The following is a 13,476-nucleotide window of genomic DNA, read 5'->3' on the forward strand; positions in this document are numbered from 1 at the left end:
CGCCCGGCCGATTTTTTGATTTATTGTAGAGATGAGGTCTTGCTGCCCAGGCGGGTCTCGGCCCGCCGGCTCAGGCAATCCGCTCACCTCAGCCTCCCAAAGGCGCGGGATTACAGGCTGAGCCACCAAGTCCGGCTCTTTTTTTTTTTTTTAACATGAGTTTCTAGTCTCTACCACTAGGGAGGCTGGACCGTGTGATCTATGCTTAGCACACTGCCTGCCACGTAGATGTGTTCAGTAAATATGCTAAGAACAAATGCATCTCCAAGGTTTATTTCAACCCTGTGATTCTATGTTTGGGGGGAGGCAGGAGAGAGGCTTCGCTTGAAGAATCTTTGAGGCAGACAGAAGGGCTGGATTACAGGAACCTAACTGAACAGTTTGACACTTTTGCAAGGCATTTTGCATAAAGGCCAGGTGAGAGGCAAGGAGTGGTTTCAACCCTCCCACCTTCCTTCTAATCTGCTTTTAAAACTGAACGCAGCTTTTGTTTGAGAAAGATGAGCACACTTTTGCAACACCATGAGATTTGACCTTTATGTGTGTAATGAGAACACAGAAGTGTAAGAACCCAAGTGCCTCGCCAGCTCAAAAACAGAGGCGCAAGAGAGACAGATCAGCCCGCCTTGTGGCATGGATGCGGTGCCAGACCCTTGGGTCTCTCACCTAGTGATGGCAAGCACAGCTGGGGATCCCAGGGAACCCCAAGACTCCAGTGTGGGCCTAGATGTAGAAGAATCTTAATGACCTTAGTCTGCCTGTGAGCACAGCATCTTCTATCCCTTCTTTGAATTTCCACTGTTGCTGTTTTCATACCCGGGCCTCTCCCAGTCCAGGTTCCTCGACGCTGCTTTCTAAGGTGTATTCCACTCCAGGCTCTCATGAGAAGTTGACTGCACTTGCTGTCGTCTTCTTCGCAAACCATTTATAGCTATCTATTGTAATGTGCTCTGTTTTAAAATAATGACATATATATATAATGTGTGTATACATATATATGTGTGTGTGCATATAAATATGTGTATACATATAAATATACATATATTTTGAGTCGAGATCTTATCCTTTTGCCCAGGCTGGAGTGCAGTGGCATGATCACGGCTCACTGCAGCCTCAACCTCCTGGGTTCAGGTGATCCTCCCACCTCAGCCTCACGTGTAGCTGGGACTACAGGCATGTACCACCACGCCTAGCTAATTTTTAAAATTTTTTTGTAGAGGTGAAGCCTTGCTATGTTTCCCACGCTGGTGTCAAGCCAAAAGTCTCAAGAAATCTTCCTGCGTAGGCTCCCAAAGTGCTGGGATTACAGGCGTGAGCCACGGCAACCGGCCAATAATGTTATTTTTAAATTACAAGAGCAGTATGTGTTCATTCAAAATGTTGGGAAAGTAAAGGAGTTTCACAGTTGAGTTCTGGCTATTTAGAAGCCTCCTGAGACCTGGAATGATCACCAAAGAAAGGGCTGAAAAGAGCCCTGTCGGCTTCCTCTGATGCCCTGTCTTCTTATCTCCCAGCTCTTCTGGAGGCTTCTTCCAGTCCCTCTCCGGTGCCCAAGTCTTGGATCACACAGGAAATACTCCCAGTGCTATGAGCCCCTGTGAATAAAATATTTTTTGTACTGGAGATTCTAGATTGAGATATACAGAGCTTGGGACTATAAAGAGATTCCTGTTTTCTTGGCTTAGCAGTCAGTGAGGGACTGGAGAACAGTGTCACGAAAGCCCACTTTCTTAAGGAAAGTGTTCTTTGGACCACTGTGAATATGGGTGCCTCCTGGGAACGCCATGGCAGCATGGAGTGTGGTTGTGGGTCATTGTGTGCCTCTTGAGGAAACTGCTGGAGACAGCAAGCAATAGGCAAGCTCATAAATTTGTGCAACCTACGGGCGTCTGGGAATGGGGCGTGGGTGTGCAGAGATGTTGAGGCCATCAGTCCTCGGGGTGGCTTTGTCAAGCCTGGGGCAGCTGGACCTCTGGGCTGGTTTCATCAAACTGTGAGCTGCCCCCTTTCTTTACCCTAGGCTGCTGTACGCATGTAGTTTTCTGGGTGTGCCATGAGGTGACAGAGGCTGGGAAGCACTGTTCTGTATGACAGTTCTCAGCCTTGGTTCCACAAGAGGGTAAAGGCTGTCTTCAAGACACACTCCCAGGGCCAAGTGCAGTGCCTCACTCCTGTAGCCCTAGCACTTTGGGAGGGTGAGGTGAGAGTATCGCTTGCCCAGGAGCTCGAGACCAGCCTGGATAACGTAGTGAGATTTTGTCTCTACAAAAAAATGTAAAACATTAACCAGGCATGGTAGTACATACTTGTAGTTCCAGCTACTCGGGAGGCTGAGGAGGGAGAATCGCCTAGCCCGGGAGGTCGAGGCTGTGGTGAGCCGTGATCATGTCATTGCACTCCAGCCTTTGTGACAGAGTGGGAACCCAAATTAAAAAAAAAAAAAAGACACATGCCCAGAGGTCACGAATGCATCCTAGAGACTGAGGGGACTCTGCAGGGTACATCCTGCCCAACTCCCATTCCATGCACTTTTCTCACAGATTTTTTTTTTTAGTTGGAGTCTCAACTCTGTCGCCCAGGCTAGAGTGCAGTGGCACGCTCACAGCCACCCCAGCATCAACCTGCTGGGCTCTGGTGATCCTTCCCTTCAGCCTTCCAAGTAGCCAGAACTACAGGCACCTGCTACCATGCCTGGCTAATTTTTTTTTTTTTTAATTTATTGTAGAGATGAGGTCTTGCCAAGTTGCTCAGGCTGGTCTCGAACCCGCAGGCTCAGGCAATCCACTTGCCTCGGCCTCCCAAAGTGCTGGGTTGATAGGCTGAGCCACTCAAGCAGATTCTGGGACATCCAATGACGGAGAACTCCCTACCTCATGAGCACCCCCATTCCACTTACGACCAGCTCTAGACTTTAGAACACTCTTCTCTTTTTTGAACCAGAACCTATACTTCCACACTTGGACCTGGTTCTGTTCTTTGAACCATGGAGAACAAATGTCGAGCATGTCAAAAGGAATAACTCTTCTCCCATCCAAGTACTAACCGGGCCCGACCTGCTTAGCTTCTGAGATCAGACAAGATTGGGTGCATTCAGGGATTGAATGGTCACAGACAAAAGCAAAGACTCTTCTGACATTACCCTTCCTCTAGGAGTCTGAGTTTACAATAAATTCTATTTTTAGAACAGTGTCAATTTTTTTTTAATTTTTAAATTTTTTCTTTTAAAGATATGGGGCACCATTCAGGGTTAGGTATGCAAATGTTCCTTCTGCAGGTACCCTTGAGAACAGTTTTAGATTTGCAGAAAAATTGAGCAAATAGCACAGAAAGTGCCCACATATCTCTCCATACCGCGTACCCAGTTCCCCCTACTATTAGTATCTCACACGAGTATGATACATTCGTTACAAGTAATAGACCAATATTGAGACTTTATTAATTAAACTTCATACTTTATGCAGATTTCCTTCATTTATCTTTTTATCTATTCCAGGATCCCACTCAGGATCCAACTTTGCATTTGGTTGCCGTGTCTTAGGCCCATCTTGACCGTGACAGTTTCTCAGGTTTTCTTCAATCTTGATGACCTTGACCATTTTGAGGAGTACTGACCAGGCATATTGTAGGAAGCTTCTTTATTAGAATTCAGCTGTTTTCCTCGTGACTAAATTGGGATTATAGGTTTTGGGAGGAAGATCACTGAGGTGAAGGTGCCGTTTTCATCACATCATATCAAGGGTATGTACTCTCGAGGTGATTCTTGATTATTAAAGTTTACCTTGGTCACCTGGCCAAGGTAGTGTTTGTCTGACTATAAAATTACTCTTCATCTCCCCTCTCTATACTGTAGTTTTTGAAAACTAGTTACGATGTACAGCCCACATTTAAGGGGCGAAGAGTCATGTTCCCCTGCTCTAGGGTAGAATGTCGGTGTAACTTACTAGGAATTCTTCTGCATGGGAGACTTGTCTCTTCTCCCCCATGTATTTCTTTATTAAGTTATTTGTTTAGATCTATATAGATTCATGAATATTTATTTTTTACTTTGAGTTATAATCCAATACTACTCTATTTTGTTGCTCAAGTATTTCCAGCTTTGACTGTTGCGAGCTCCTGTGTACCTTTGACATGCTCCCATCAGTGAGGGAAGGGTGTTTTTTTGTTGTTTTTGTTTTTGCTTTTAGCATTTTCTTACTTTCTGTGACTATAAGATGCTCCCGGCTTATCTTCAATATTTACTGTCTCAGTCCTAGACGCAGTCATTTCTCCAAGGATCCCTGGTTCCTCTTCCTGGAGAATGTACTAGAAACCAAGATTTTGGTCTAAGTGTACTTGTTTCTACTAGGGTGTTATTTCTTTTAGGACTTCTCAGCTGATAGAGCAAAGAAACGTGTGTGGGTGTTGTGTGATAACCCAGTTATATATACCTATCTGTAAATATTTGTATATGTAATCTGTCATCTGTAGATACAAGTAGTAAGTTAAACATGAGTTCTTATGTCTCCAACTATAATCCATTATCACATGATGAAAATGTTGATGACTTTGCTGATCTACAAATTTCCACTTCCACAGTGAGAAACTTGGTTTCTACCATCTGCCATACATTTATTTAGTTAACTTCCAGTGTACATGTATGAAAGTGTCAGAATTGCTAGTCCTTCCACATTTTTGTTTCATTTTATTATGTTCTTGGATTAAACATTTTCAGCTTCTTTGACCATTTTACGCTACACGCCCTCCTGTTCATCCTCTATCAGTTCTGAGTCTGTGGTTTCCCTTTTTTCATGGGAAATGAGCAGGGATCACTATTTCCATTTTGTAGCTGAGGAAAATGAACTCTAGCAAACACACTTAAAATACGCAAGGCACTATATACATATTGAGTCACTGAATCCTCACAGTAACCCTATGAGATTGATACTGATATTATTCGGACATTGCATTAGAAAAGGTTAATAACTTGCCCAAATTCAAACAATTAATGAGTGATAGAGCTGGGATTCACAATGAAAGCATTCAGAGCACATACCCATGGCGTGACTTTATGTCACATTGCTGCTGAAGAGATCTTTCTGAAATACTGCTTTGCACATGCAACTCTCAGTCATACAAACTGTCAGTGGTTCACTGTTGCCCATAGGATGCAGAGCAAGCATCTTAGCTTAGTTTCCAGTGTTTGCCATAATCCACAGTCAATCTCACAACAACAGCATGAGCAATGAAGAGAACCCTGCATGCTACCTTTCCTCTCAGTTAAAGCCCAGACCAAGACCCACCCATTCTGGAAGACAGCCTCTCCACCACCGTCCTCCTGGATTCACTGCATTCACAGAGATCTCTTTCTTCTTTGTTGACCCTCATTGCCCAAGCCCTTTGTGTGTTATTTGGTCTGGGTTGTACTTTGTATTAACAAAGTACTTTTCCGTTTATCTGTCCAATCTCCCTAAGCATCCTCAATACCAGCTTGTTATTGACAGTGTTTCAATCCCTACAAAGCTACTTAATATCCAGCTGAAATAACATCACTGCTGTTGGATTGTGGATTAAGAATAAAATGAAACTCTACCAAAAAAATAAATAAATAAACATAAACATACCCAGGTTGTAATGACCTCTAGAGGGTGGTAGCTTAATACTTTGAATAACTTTCCTTATTTTTTTTAAACTGGAAAATTCTGCCCGAATCTTGCCTTGTATAGTGCTTATTTTTTCTTTTTCTGCCTCCTTCTATTCACAGCCATTTTTAAATGCAGTATTTTCTCATATTGATATTATATTTTCCAAGCATCAACTGGTTTTTTCCTCTATATCCTATTATGAACTTATTTACTTTCTTGTTGGATTTCACAAATAAAAGAATACTGTTCCAAAAAAAAAAAAAGAAAACCTGTAGTTAGCACTGGCCCTGCAATTTTGTGGTTATTATTTAGGATGAGATGTAAGTAAAAAAATAAAATGGAGTGTGAGTACTACGTAGCTATGTCAAAAATCGTGCTGGTGGCTCTGAAATGACTCAAGTTTAGCAAACAACAGGCTACAGTTTGAATCTAAGTTCTGGTCTTGGTTGTAAATTCAGGGATTCTCCTTTTTCTAGATGTCGCTTTTTTTTTTTTTTTTTTATTTTTTTTTTAGCCAAAGCTGAGACACAGCTGGGGCCAGCCTCAGTGGAGATTCAGTGGAATTTTTGATTGTGATATTTGCTCAGATATCATCATTGTCCATTCCATAGGCAAATCCTGCATATAGCATATGTTAACAACTTAACGTGATCTGAGATCATGGCCCGTGCTCTGCACAATCCCTTCTCCCTCAGACCACTTCCTTATTCCAGGAAATCAAGTTTGACTATTCTAAATAGGACTCATCATTCCAGCTGTGTGGAGACCTTAGCTGTGCTGGCTGATAGTGAATAGAAGAGTTTGCCTAGTTGCCATTTCAATGTGGCCAAGTTTACAGAAGTGAGGCTGGCCCCAGCTGTGTCTCAGCTTTGGATTTAAAAAAGGAGAGTCTGGAAAAAGGAGAAGCCTTGGGTTTACTTCCAAGACCAGCTTAGATTCAAGCTGTAGTCTGTTGTTTGCTAACCTTTGGTCATTTCAATGTCACTAGCATGATTTTTGACATATCTACATAGCACTCGTGCTCCATTTTATTTTTTTTACTTACATAATAATCTCATCCTAAATAATAACCACCGCAAAATTACAGAGTCAGTGCTGATTTCAGTTTTTCAGTTGGGTGTTAAAATAAATGCACAGTCATTAGTTACTGTTTATCTGTGTACTGCATACAACTATGTCATTTTCCTCTGTGATGTGCTTACCACCCTTTGGGACTCACTGCTCTGGCGTTTTGGTCTTCTCTTCCCCACTCCCTTCTAGATGTGAAGTCTCTTCTGATCAGGTCACTGGTGTTCAGACTGGGTGCCTGTGTTCTGGTGGATTCCACCACGGCACCTTCAGAGCCACACTGAGGGTTAAAAAAGTTCTGAGCAAGACTATGGGCATTCCTTTTCTAAAGAGAAAGAGCAGCTCAGCTTTTATTCCCCACCATATCTAGGGCCTATAATTAAGATTTTGTTTGAAGAAAGGGTTATGTCACTGGGCACGGTGGTTCACGCCTGTAATTCCAGCACTTTGGGAGGCAGAAGTGAGAGGATTGCCTGAGCCCAGGTGTTCAAGGCCAGCCTCAGCAACTTGGCAAGATCTCATCTCTATAATAAATTAAAAAATTAACCAGGCATGGTGGTGTGCGACTGTAGTTCCAGCTACTTGGAAGGCTGAGGCAGAAGGATCACCTGAGCCCATCAGGTTGAGGCTGCAGTAGTTGTGAGCATGCCACTGCAGCCTCAACCTGCTGGGCTCCGGTGATCCTTCTGCCTCAGCCTTCCAAGTAGCTGGAATTACAGGTGCGCGCTACCGCACCCTGCGAATTTTTTGACTTGTTGTAGAGATGAGCTCTCACCAAGTTGCCCAGGCGGGTCTCGAACCCACGGGCTCAGGCAATTCACTCACCTCAGCCTCCCAAGGCGCAGGATTATAGGCTGAGCCACCGAGCCTGGCTTCAAAACAATTTTTAAAAGAAAGGGTTATATCAAGGTATTCGCTTGTTTACTGTTGCTGTTTTGAGTGAGAAACCATAGGCCCAGCGAATTCCAGGATTAACATTTCCAGAAAGATAATTTGTTTGGGTAGTCATCATTTATATACGCCTTGAGTTGTTCGAGGAGCCTTTAGCTCTTCCTATCTCAGGCGCCAAGAGAGCTGGGTTCAGGTATATCTTGTTTATTGTAATGAAACAAAATGAATGTCCCTCTGGGATGAAGCCATGGCAAAAACTATACTAATTTCCTTCCACTTCACCCAGGTGGAGACGAAGCCTTTAGTGCAAGTACAGAAGCCATCTACCTATACCAAGAACCCCAGAATGACCCGACTCTTGCATAAGGTAGGAAGTGACGGTCAGCATCTTTTCTCTAGGAGAGAATGAGTGTAGGTGGATGGCCAGAGCAGCTTTAACCAGGTATTTTTGGTCAGCTCAGCATAGCGTGCTCTATCCACATCACCAAGACCCAGCTCCACACAATTTTAAATGTTGTTATTCGTTGATAGGCAGGTTGTCTCTTAATCAGTCAGCCAATCAATCGATACAGGAGGGTAGGGATCCAAGCAAGTGGGTCAAGTCAATAATGTAGGCTTAGAGGAAACGGGAGCTTATGCTGCACCAAGAAGATTTGCATTATATAGCAGGAAGAGTTTCCCCATGTTGGAGTGGTACACTATTGGACTGATAAGAATAATGGCCAGAACTTATGGAATACTCAGCATAGATGCACTCATTTACCTCACAAAAGCCTTATGAGGTCAGTTCCATTTTTGTCCCCGTGGTAGTGATGAAATTAATCATGTCTTAGAGATTGTCAGTGTGACCGGTTGAGGGTCAAGCTAGTAAGTGGTGAAGTGGGAATTTAAACCCAGAGCCCATGTGCCTGCTTATTCTGGGCCCTGGAATCTGCTTTTCTCTCCAAGAAGTCTACGAGTAGGTTTAGGCTCAGATTTGGGTTAGGTTCACCCCCGCTGTGGGGAAGGGACTAGAAGAAATGGCCCCTGGCGGAATTTTCTTGCTTGAGGCTTCTGTGACTTATTGTTTCTCCTTCTATAGAATATGAACACCAGCATAACTTCGCTCCCCTTTGTGGATCCCAAGGGAAAGAGGAATATGGTGAATTTCCCACATATTAGCAACAGAATCCTGCTGTATCAGGCGAGTACAGGGCAGTAGACATGCCCCTGAGCAGGTGAAATACCTGGTTTTAGTCCAACACCAAATTTAGAAAGGCCCAGGAAGCTGGGAAAAGGCACAGTCAGCTGGAGAGTTGGGTTCTAGTCCTGTTCTCACTCTTTACTATGAACATGAACTTCAGCAAAATAAGTCATTGACCGTCTCTTAGCTGCAAAATGGGCTCTTATTGGGCTGTCATGAGAATTCACCGACGAAAAGAAAAATGAAGTTCTAGTGTATAAATGGTAGAACCGTACAAAATATCATTTTCCTGCCATGTCCCCTACTTTTTCTGGGTAAGGACCAAAATGTGATAATACACGGCAAACTGCCAAGTTAAAGAGGTGTTATACACACGTAAGTTCAAGTTCATGTGCCCCTGGGCAAGTTACTTTATCTAGTTGGGAGCTGGCCTTTTCGAGAGCAGTGGTAAAATCTGCTCTCATTTCTCCTTACTGGGAGACATCACTGGGACTGTTTACTGCATACAGTCATGTACAGGAACTTCCAGGGAATACTGTGAGTCAGACAGATACAGCCTTTGTGAGAAAGATCGAGAAAACCTACAATCTCTTAATTACTGGCTTCTTCCTAGAGAGATAGGCAAAGAGCCTGGCTGGATGTGTGTGACCTTGGTCAGATAAATGGTTTATGACCCCCAGGAGTGGCTTAAGTAGTTCTTTATTGCAAACCTCTTTTCCTGGACAGGAGAATCGAGTTCAAAATAAGATCTCGGCCTCTGAGCTCAAGGCTTTGGAAATACCTTTCCACTCTAGCATTAAAACTCAAGATCTCAACACAGAGGAGAAATCACCCAGGAAGCACAAGGTGCCTCTGACAGCGGCAGGTATGGCTTTGGACAGTAGTGGGGTGGGGGGTGGTGATGGATGGTCGGGGGGGTCGAGTTGAGCTGGAGAGGGCTGAGCTGCCAGGCGCTGGAGTAGTCAATGGAGGCCACAAGCTGAAATGAAAGAAGTTAAGTCTTCAGTCCCCTCCCGTGACAGTGTACACAAAGGGCTAAGGAAGAGAATGCACCAGCTCTGTTTCCCCCATGAACTGCACTGGACAAGGGTCAGAGGTATCAGTGCACACAGAGAGAATGGTCTCACTGCCTAGGAGCTCCCTTCAGAGACTGCGATGTGCTGGCTGGGCACCCCCGATGAAGCCTGCCAGGTAAAGCCTTTGCAATTGCCTGTGGTCAGGCCTGAGAGATCGCACGTAGGTTTCTGGCCAGGAGCCAGACTCCTCAGGGGGTTCAGAGGCTCACAACCTAGGAGGATTCAAAGGAAGAGGACCCAAATCCAGGGAGCAGCCGTGATCTGCCAGCGTGGTCCAATGGTGCATTTCTTCTGCCACAGCTTCGAAATGGAAATTGTTGCCCTCCCTCTTCTTACCCAATCTCAGGAACCAACCATGAGGCGCTAATTCCAGTTCTGAGCTCGTTCTCGCTTTACAGAGTTGACATCTGCCTCCCTGCTATCTTAGGCCTTGGTTTTGTCCTCTGGACAAAGTACGAGGGTGGACTCCCTCAAATAAACCGGAATTGCTTTTTGAAGGGGGGACCCCCATAAAACCAGAATTACGTTTTGAAGGGCAGGCCCCTTGTAGTACAGGCTTCCCCCACTAGGTAAATGTTCTAGGAACCCACTGGCATCGGTATGCCAGCTAGCATTGTTGTGAGAGGCTGCGCTCAGCTTCAGCAAATTGTTTTTGTAGATGCTTTCAACACACTTGCCCATTTTGTGATGGGTGATTTACAAGCACACCTGCCCACGCCGTGCTGAGGGTTCAGCAGTTTTGACCAAAGACGGCATGACCCCCTGCCCCACCCTCCCTATTCACCACAGCTCACCCCAGAGACTTTTCTTTAGTTTCTCCGGATGAAGAAAGCCCTCAGAGGAAAACGTTTTGCTCATGTGGAAGAGGTGAAACAAAAAACAGCACAAGCCCTAAAAGGCGTCAAAAGTGACCGAGTTCAAAAATGGTTTTGAGCAGTGGAGAGAGCATCTCACTAGGTGTATTGCATCAAACGAAGAGTACTTTGAAGGTGACTGATGTTTAAATATGTAAGAATAAATCCACAATTTTTAATAAATCTGTTTGTTTGGGTTCCCCCTCATACATGCCTTATTCCCCGTCCCATGGCAGCCCTTAACACATATGAATACAGAGGACTTGTCCTTTCTAAGTCTTTTTTTTTTAACCTCACAGTTCCTTCTTGAACTCTTCACCAATTAGTCAAATAACATAGTGCCCCCTGCTCTAATCCTGGTTTCTCTCCTCTGAGCATTCCTCGGCTTATTGAAATGTGATTTTTTTTCCCCTGGCCGAACACCAGAGCCCTGAAGTAAACTGGCCAGAGTCGCATACTAACACACATTCCCTCTTTGCAGCCTAAAGTACTCCCTGGCTCAGTTGCAGATTTGAGGGGGAAACCTCCTGGGCCTTCATGTTGCCTGTCCGGCCCTGAAGACATTACAGTATTCAAAGCCTCTTAAGCAGGCCGGGCGCAGTGGCTCAAGCCTGTAATCCCAGCACTTTGGGAGGCCAAGATGAGAGGATTGCCTGAGCCCATGGGTTCGAGACCAACCAGGGAGCGCTTGGCGAGATCTCATCTCTACAATAAGTTAAAAAAACTAGCCAGGCGTAGTAGCGTGTGCCTGTAGTTCTGGCTACTTGGAAGGCTGAGGCAGAAGGATTGCGGAGCCCAGCAGGTCGAGGCTGCGGTGGCTGTGTGTGTGCCACTGCACTCCAGTCTGGGCAACAGAGTGAGACTCCAACTCAAAAAAAAAAAAAAAAAAAAAAACAGCCTCTTAAGCTAGGTTAGTTGTGCAGCCTAATTCCACATTAACTTGGCAAATCCCCCTATAAGCTTACAATACTGTCGACACTAAGTTTACTCCTGGAAATTTTTTCCCCACGCTGCTCTAACCACAGGTCTTTGGGGATTCAATTCTCCCTTTCCCTACCTTTGTGTCTTCTTCCTGATTTGTCAAAATAAATCCAAGACCTTGACATTTATCCTTGTCACATTTCTACCTTGCGAGAGTCCAGGTGTGTGGTCCTCAGAGAGCCACAAAGCTGAGGAAAAGGCCGACTGGCTGGTCAGCTACAAGGGAGGCCATCAACGGTGTCAGGGGCCAATCCTATATTGCCTCAACTTAACTGACAACTGTGGTGTTTTTCACACAGAGGCTCTAAAGCTTTTTAAGAATCAGCTGTCTCCTTATGAGCAAAGTGAAATTCTGGGCTACAGGGAGCTGTGGTTCCTGGGGCTTAAAGCCGAGAAGCTCAACGTGGTTCCTGAAAAGTTCAGCCTGACAAGCTTTGATGATGAGCACGGCTCCTACATGAAGGTGATGGGAGAGAGCATGGGCATACCGGGGGACTTGGGGACAAGAGATAGTCTGGAAAGGAGAAAAACAGAGGGGTTTTGTTGTAGTTGATGTATCCTGAAGGATTCTGGTGGGTGCAAAGCCAGAGAATTCCATATTTAAAAACGAGAAATATGCTATCAATTATGCAAAAGATTCTGCTCAGGGCAGACTGACTTTCCCCAAGAGTATCTGGGGTCACAGCTTTGCATCCGGGGTGAGCTCCCACAGACTCCTTCTCTGCACAGCCCATTGGAAAAGGCCACACTGTCCCCAACAGTCCCTTTTTTGTCCCCTCCATACAGGCCCATACATGGATCCTTTTCTATCATATAATAGATGTCACTGCCCCCCTTCCCAGTGGGGCAGATAAAAACAGTTATTTGTCACCACAGTCCCTAGTGCAACATGCTTAATTTTATTCTGTTTTCCAAAAATTGTTTCTAAGAACTCCTCCTCCTCTCCTTTTGACTGTATACTGGGGTTCCCCAGGATAGGGCCTCTTCCCAGCCTGAAGATGGAGATTGAGCCATGATGCCCGTGGCTGAGCATGTCTGGATGTGTGATGCTTAGCTTGTTAGGCAGTGGGTTGTCAGGAATGTCCTCTCCTGGACAATTTATCACAACCTGACTCTGGGAGACAAGATGAGTCTCTGATGACTTTGTAGAAGTGGATTTTATTAGTAGCATTTAGGGTGGTGTTTCTCAAGCCCTGCTATGCACTCAGATCACTTGGAGAAATGCAGATTCTTATTCAGCATGCCTGGCATGGGGCCCGAGATTGTGCATTCTGCAAAGCTTCCAGGTGATGCTCATGCTACTGGTCCTCAGACTCACACATTGAGAAGCAAGGCTTTAGTTCCTGTTGCACAATCGCCATCTAGAGCCTGGGTTTCTCAACATTTTTAGGTCAAGGATCCCTTTGGGAGTCAAAAAAAGAAAGAAAGAAAGGAAAAGCTATGGATCTTCATTCCAGAAAAGGCAACCCAGACCTACACAAAGTTTCAGAGAATTCATGGGCCCTTGATTAAGAATCCCCAATATGGCCGGGTGCGGTGGCTCATGCCTATAATCCCAGCACTTTGGGAGGTTGAGATGAGTGGATTGCCTGAGCCCGTGGGTTTGAGACCCACCTGAGTAATTTGGCAAGATGTCATCTCTACAATAAATCAAAAAATTAGCCAGGCATCATGGCACATGCCTGTAGTCCCAGCTACTTGGAAGGTTGAGGTGGAAGGATGAACTGAGTCCAGCAGGTTGAGGCTGCGGTGGCCGTGAGCATGCCACTGCTCTCCAGCCTGAGCAACAGAGTGAGACTTTG

General features: G+C 45.0%; 1 protein-coding gene across 1 annotated transcript in view; it reads left to right on the forward strand.

Moving 5' to 3' along the window:
* The first annotated feature begins 8,718 nt into the window (after positions 1 to 8,718).
* DYRK4 (dual specificity tyrosine phosphorylation regulated kinase 4) overlaps positions 8,719 to 13,476 on the forward strand; it is a 24,421-nt gene continuing 19,663 nt past the window's right edge. Inside the window, exons 1-3 of the mRNA XM_008048698.1 lie at positions 8,719 to 8,756; positions 9,456 to 9,628; positions 11,974 to 12,137. Coding sequence (XP_008046889.1) covers positions 8,719 to 8,756; positions 9,456 to 9,628; positions 11,974 to 12,137 — 375 coding nt within the window. The remainder of the gene's footprint in view (positions 8,757 to 9,455; positions 9,629 to 11,973; positions 12,138 to 13,476) is intronic.

Source organism: Carlito syrichta, unplaced genomic scaffold (assembly GCF_000164805.1).
Source record: "Carlito syrichta isolate Samal-C Ts95f unplaced genomic scaffold, Tarsius_syrichta-2.0.1 Scaffold126530, whole genome shotgun sequence".
Classification (NCBI taxonomy): Eukaryota; Metazoa; Chordata; class Mammalia; order Primates; family Tarsiidae; genus Carlito; species Carlito syrichta.